This window comes from Eutrigla gurnardus (genome assembly GCF_963514095.1).
Source record: "Eutrigla gurnardus genome assembly, chromosome: 4".
In the NCBI taxonomy this organism is placed as follows: domain Eukaryota; kingdom Metazoa; phylum Chordata; class Actinopteri; order Perciformes; family Triglidae; genus Eutrigla; species Eutrigla gurnardus.
The window spans coordinates 16,121,203-16,127,086 of record NC_139918.1 but is presented as its reverse complement, the minus strand read 5'-3'; the positions used below and the strand labels follow the sequence as shown (position 1 = coordinate 16,127,086).

The following is a 5,884-nucleotide window of genomic DNA, read 5'->3' as shown; positions in this document are numbered from 1 at the left end:
GCGCAGCGCCGCACCATGACTCTCCACTGGACTTAAGCAATAAGGATTCCCGTCTTTACACAGTGAACTCGTCCGCTTTATTTTACAAGAAAAAAACAACAAACAAACTTTGCCAAAAAGTTGTCCACTTGGTTTCCAAGATGCCACGCTCCTTTTTGGTCAAGAAACACATAAACTCCGCAAAGAAGCCAAATTATAGTGAGCTGGACAGCCCAACAGGTAACGTGTTCAACCTGTCTGACGTTATACTATTTTATGTTTCTTACATGCAATCGCGTTGAATTATTAATATTTAATTTTGACTTTTCAAAAGTTTTGAAACTTCTTTGCCCGCTTCGGAAGTTGCGCTGCTCCAGCCATGGCGCACAAGACACGATCATTCACTGTGCTCTCTTTTCTTTTCCAGTGTTCATCACGCCGCACATCTACAGGGGCCTTCCCCTGCCTGTCATCCCCCAGCCGGAGATCCTGAGCCCGGCAGCGTACAGCCCCATCACAGTGTGGACTACCAGCAGCCTGCCGCTGTCTCCGCTCCCCAGCGACCTCTCCCCCATCTCCGGATACCCCTCGTCGCTCTCAGACGCCTCCTCCAAAGACCACAGCGGCTCCGAGAGCCCGAGGAGCGATGAGGACGAGCGAATGCTGCCCAAGCTGACGGACCCTCACGGAGTCGAGGCGGAGAAATTCCAGTGTAGCTTGTGCAGCAAGTCCTACTCCACGTACTCTGGACTGCTCAAGCACAAACAGCTGCACTGCGACGCCCAAACGAGGAAATCCTTCAGTTGTAAATACTGCGAGAAGGAGTACGTGAGCCTGGGCGCTCTCAAAATGCACATCAGGACTCACACGTTGCCTTGTGTTTGCAAAATATGCGGGAAGGCTTTCTCCAGACCGTGGCTGCTCCAAGGACACATCAGGACGCACACCGGTGAGTGGACTAGGGGGGACACCAGAGGGGGGACACTAGGGGGACACTAGAGGGGGACACCAGAGGGGCCTCCTGTGTGGACAGGCAGGATATGTGTTGTTTGTTGGTGCACTGATTTAACAGGCAGTGTTTCACAGCTCACAACAGGTTGATATTTCTGTGAAAACTCCCAGAATGTTATTACTTCCTCGGTTCACTTTTGTGTGTTGAGAAGAAAATGTCAGTCAGCAACAGAAGTGCTTTGCTTTAAAACACCCAGTGCCAAAGCAATAGACCGAGATGTGTGTGTGTCATTTTTATTCACACGTGCCTGTGTGTGCTGTGCTATCTTTGACGACTGTTTCTTCTCATTTCCCCCTCGACAGGAGAGAAGCCCTTCTCCTGCCCTCACTGCAACAGGGCTTTTGCAGACAGGTCCAATCTCAGGGCTCACCTACAGACCCATTCGGATGTGAAAAAATACCAATGCAAGAACTGCTCCAAAACCTTCTCCAGGATGTCTCTTCTGCACAAGCATGAGGAATCTGGTTGTTGTGTAGCACACTGAACTGGGATACTTTTCCACCACCAGAAGAAAAGAAAGAAAAGAAACTCTCTGTTGCTTCTACATTTTTCCAGGAGAACTGTCAGGGAATCACATCGAAGGGGGTTTTTGTTCCCAAATACGCAGACTTTCTCTTTTTTTTTTTACACGAGCGGTCCATTTCATTTCAGAGTGACAAATAGCTCTGCGCTCACGTGCTTCTCGTTTCCAAGCAGTGTTTTCTGTGACCGCAGTCGGTGTCGAGCTTCGTCATGTCATGTACTCACCTACCTGTGCTATTCATGCACTTTCCTGCATGTCTAGGATGTTTTATATGCCTTCACGATGTTATCTTCAGTGTTTTATACCAATGTCTCTCAATGGCTGTTATGCAGTCCTCCACTTTTTAAATATGCAGCACACAAATGATACCAAAAGGCGCATTACGAATGACAGTATACATATAAGGAATACTGAAGCCATTGTTACTTAGGGAACAAGTGCAAACTTAGTTTTTTTTAAGGGTGAAATTATGATAACTTTTGCACAGCCATTACGAACAGTTTGCCAGCACTCAAATAGCAAAGCAAAAATGTCTCAAGTGCCTCAGTTTTACTTGGCAATAATATGTATTATTCAACAACAGTTTCCTGTTATATTTTTATATATTGAATGTAAGCGTGACTGAGATGATTGTATATTTACAGTGAAAACTGTGATGCTGAATGATTTTGATATTTTCATGACACTTTTAGAAATAAAGTTTCATGACATTTTGTATAATTCTTTTCGGCATCTTTCAAGTCGCTTTTTCATCCGCGGAGCGTTTGGGGAGCGAGCAGCTCTCCCCTGCTGGACTCGGCAGCGTTCAATCGATTGTCACGTCGCTTCAAACGGAATAACTTGCACAAAAGTAAAGGATATTTAATCCGGCTTGCACCATCTCATGTTATGGAGATGTAAAAAAAAAAAGGAGGAGAGGTGACTCAGCTCTGAATCAGGCCCCAACCTGTTCCCTGTGAACCTGTCCAGACATCAAACAATCATGAAATTTAACACATACTAGCTATATTGATCTGCACTCACTTGTCATACCCTTTGAGGGCCCATGACTTTCTTTACATAAGTGTGTGCAAAGTTTACATCCGCAGGCTTACTTCTCTTTAGAAAGTAATCTCATGTCATCAATGTATGTAACTGGAGGCAAATGTTTTTTTTTCTTTCTTCTCAATCATAACAATCACTGCAGGGTCACAGGGCGCTCAGATATCTAGATCTTAATATGTTTTCACAAAAAGCTCAAATTTGCATTTGCTTTGACAACCTCCTTGAATATCTGGGATGCTTGCCACCGCGGATTAGATAGACTTCCTCGGGCTACATTTTGTTGTCTTTTACCATATGTTGCCTACTTGCAGCAGATAGGGATTAGAGCACAAACAAGTGCAACGCTTTGAGGGATACAGTCAACGTTGAACTCTTTCTAACAAACCCCAGAGTGTGTTCCTGTTCGCCCGAAAGCTACTGACCTGAAAGATGTGATCTGACAAATAGACACTTGTTTTTCTCGCTGCGAGGGGCTGAACTCCCCTGTAGGTAGATTCTCCTCGCTGTGAGTCACCGTCGAGCTATTCCAGGTGCTCGCCGCCGCCACGCTCTGGGTCGGGCTCGGTGGCTTCGGGCCTCTTCGGCAACCTCTCTGCAGCCAGGAGGCTACAAACCGCAGCCACACATCCACTGATACCGTGGAAAACCTCAGCCATGACCTCATGTGGAAACATTACAGCTGGTCCTATTATTCAGATCATTTGCCTCATAAAAGCAAAGTGCTATCGAGAGGGCACTCGAAACTAATGCTGCTGAGATAGTAAAGCTGTGTGTCCTCACTCACTAATATCTTTTATTCCATAGGCGACACTTTTATCAAACTTGTGTCAGAGAGCTAAAACAATGAATGCATAATGACAATTAGCTCCACAATCTTGCAAGATTTCCCCCCTTTTACAACAACAATTAACCGCATGACTGATATCTCCGATAACAACATGTTAAATGCTTCCCCCTCCAACGTGAATATTTGATTTAGCCGTTGTGACGACGGTGGGAGGAGAAGGGGAGGGGAAGGAGCAGCAGCTCATTTGTTCTGAAGCATATGGCTGTTAGAGGATGTGTTAAAGAATGTGAGATCAAATATTTGTCAGGTGTGGAGACTGTTAATAGTCACACGAATCCCGTGGACGCCAAACGCAGGTAGAGAGTCGGTGGGTGTTTATGCAAAAAGGTTCTCCGTGCTGAAATGTGATTTGCTCGATCCCAAGAATTTACTAGAAGGAACATATTTGAGGCCTGAAGTAAGTCGTTAATCATATTCAATGCGAATAAAATACACTTTTGCCTGCAGCCCACTTCACTTTAGCCGTCTACTCAATTCATTCGGCTGTGAAATATTGTAAAGATGAGGTGAAATGTGATCCGTTCATTCCCAAAAAGTCAACTATAAAATGAACATACTTGAGGCCCGAATTAAGTCATTTATCATGATTTCAGTGACGATCTGCTGATTGTTATTTCAATTAATTGACATGTTTTTGTCAATCAAATATCTGAAAATTGTGAAAGATACCTGGAATACTTCCACTCAGCTTCAAGGGAAAGTACGGAAATTGCTTGAAACATCTGTCAATCAGCCCAAACCCCTTAATATATTGAGTTTACTCTCCTATATAAGACATAGAAAAGCAAATCCTCACATTTAAGAAGCAGAAGTTGGGCTTTTTTGGGGAATATTACTAAACCGATGACTCGGTAATAAAATATTAGTGGGTTCATTTTCTATCAATCAAATAATTGATTAGCTGACTAATCACTGCGGCTGCATAAAAAATGACTTTTCCACTTTACTTTAGGCGTCCGTACATCCATTTTGCAGTCCATCCTCCTGATTCTCAACTGTTATTATGGTGTGAATTGATAATATTCTTTTATTTTATCACGTATGTTCTATCACATGTTAGATGAATATCCTCACTCTGCACTGATGAGTGCTTGGGGGCGACTTAGAAATCCAGAGCCACCTCAGAGAGTGGCGGGTTTGATGTAAAGAAGGGCACAGCGTTCAGAAACCTGCTGACTTTATGGTGAATGAGGGAGTATGATTTCTTTATGACCATCAAGTGGAACAAATAAAGTTAAGGCCGTTCTCTGAGGTCTGATTGTTCCAGCCGGGAAGTGATCCCCAACCCTCCTCTCTAACCCCCGCCACATCAGAAGGGAGATGATTGTGTATTCCCCTTTACTCCGACCGCCCGGAGGAATGTTTGGCTGTTTATTGAGCTCCCGCATCTTGTTAAAGACTATTCACTTTCATTTCGGTTGTCTCCTCAAGTGACTGGGTCGCTACTTAGAATGGCACTGCTTTTCAGCCGGAGGTGCATATTCTCCAGATAATACGCTTTGCCTCTAATTGTATGGCGTCCCTTGCACAGGCGCTCAATTTGTTGATAAATTGGATTCATGCAGATCGAGCGAGCATGATTTAATCACCAGGGGAAATGGCTTCTCCTGAAGTTTTGCTGCTGCCCTTATTGTCTTACGTGTTTGTGATAAATGTGTTTATCTCATTAAAGCAAAAAGGTTTAATGTTGTGGCGTTGAGATTCCTTGAAATAAATTGCGTTTTCGTGTGAGAAAAGGAGGTGACCCGCCTGTTTGAAGTGTTGTAGCCTGCAGTCGTGCACTGAGAAATGGCAGATGACCCGTGCATGTAGGTCAGAAATGATTTTTGTTCGGTTTGTCATTAGGAGCGTTGAAGTGAAGAGTCCAGCAGAGACAGACGAGGCTGTGTTGTCTTAATCAATAGCTCTGTGGTCTCTTTTTGTTGCCTCCTTGTCGAACAGAGGTCAGCTGTCAAACGATCCTGTGATCATATTTACTTGATTGTATTTCCTCCTTAATGTTCAACCCACAAAACCCCATGACCACAGCTGTAAAAGATCATCTCTGTAAACAACATGGCCTTTTGTGACCACAGATGATTTGACGGACTGAATGTTGTCCTTTATATAAAAGGTTTTCACTGTCTGACTGTTTTATTCAAAAAGCCCTATATAGCATTTATAGGCAGCATCCGAACAACTAATAAATGCTTTATAGCACACAAACCACAGGTTATCGTAGCTGTACGCATAGATCAGGACATTTTAAGGGCTCATTATTGTTTTCGACTGCACTGCCCTGCAGTCGAGCGCTACCTACAGGAGCAGTGAAAGTCCATTTGTCAGATCACATCTCTCAGGTCAGCTTTTGGGCATTAAACAGTCCATAGTTTATCTTAGCTTTTCTAGCAGATGTCTGTCTGTGTAGCAGTAATATTTAATTAGAAATTAATCAATATGATAAATTCATCTATAACCGCATCTATATATGTGATTTGAA

General features: G+C 43.7%; 1 protein-coding gene across 1 annotated transcript; it reads left to right on the top strand.

Moving 5' to 3' along the window:
• On the top strand, positions 1 to 2,224 carry snai2 (snail family zinc finger 2). The gene is made up of 3 exons (XM_084007061.1): positions 1 to 219; positions 407 to 928; positions 1,294 to 2,224. Exons 1-3 carry the CDS (start codon positions 141 to 143, stop codon positions 1,473 to 1,475), a joined length of 783 nt encoding a protein of 260 aa, XP_083863187.1. The 5' UTR covers positions 1 to 140; the 3' UTR covers positions 1,476 to 2,224.
• Positions 2,225 to 5,884: the final 3,660 nt, after the last annotated feature.

Bases quoted from the DNA above. Each gene is read 5' to 3' on its own strand.
- snai2 (XM_084007061.1), top strand. From the start codon at position 141: ATGCCACGCTCCTTTTTGGTCAAGAAACACATAAACTCCGCAAAGAAG. The intron at 220-406 runs GTAACGTGTTCA...TTTCTTTTCCAG, and splicing joins TGAGCTGGACAGCCCAACAG to TGTTCATCACGCCGCACATC. The intron at 929-1,293 runs GTGAGTGGACTA...CCCCCTCGACAG, and splicing joins ACACATCAGGACGCACACCG to GAGAGAAGCCCTTCTCCTGC.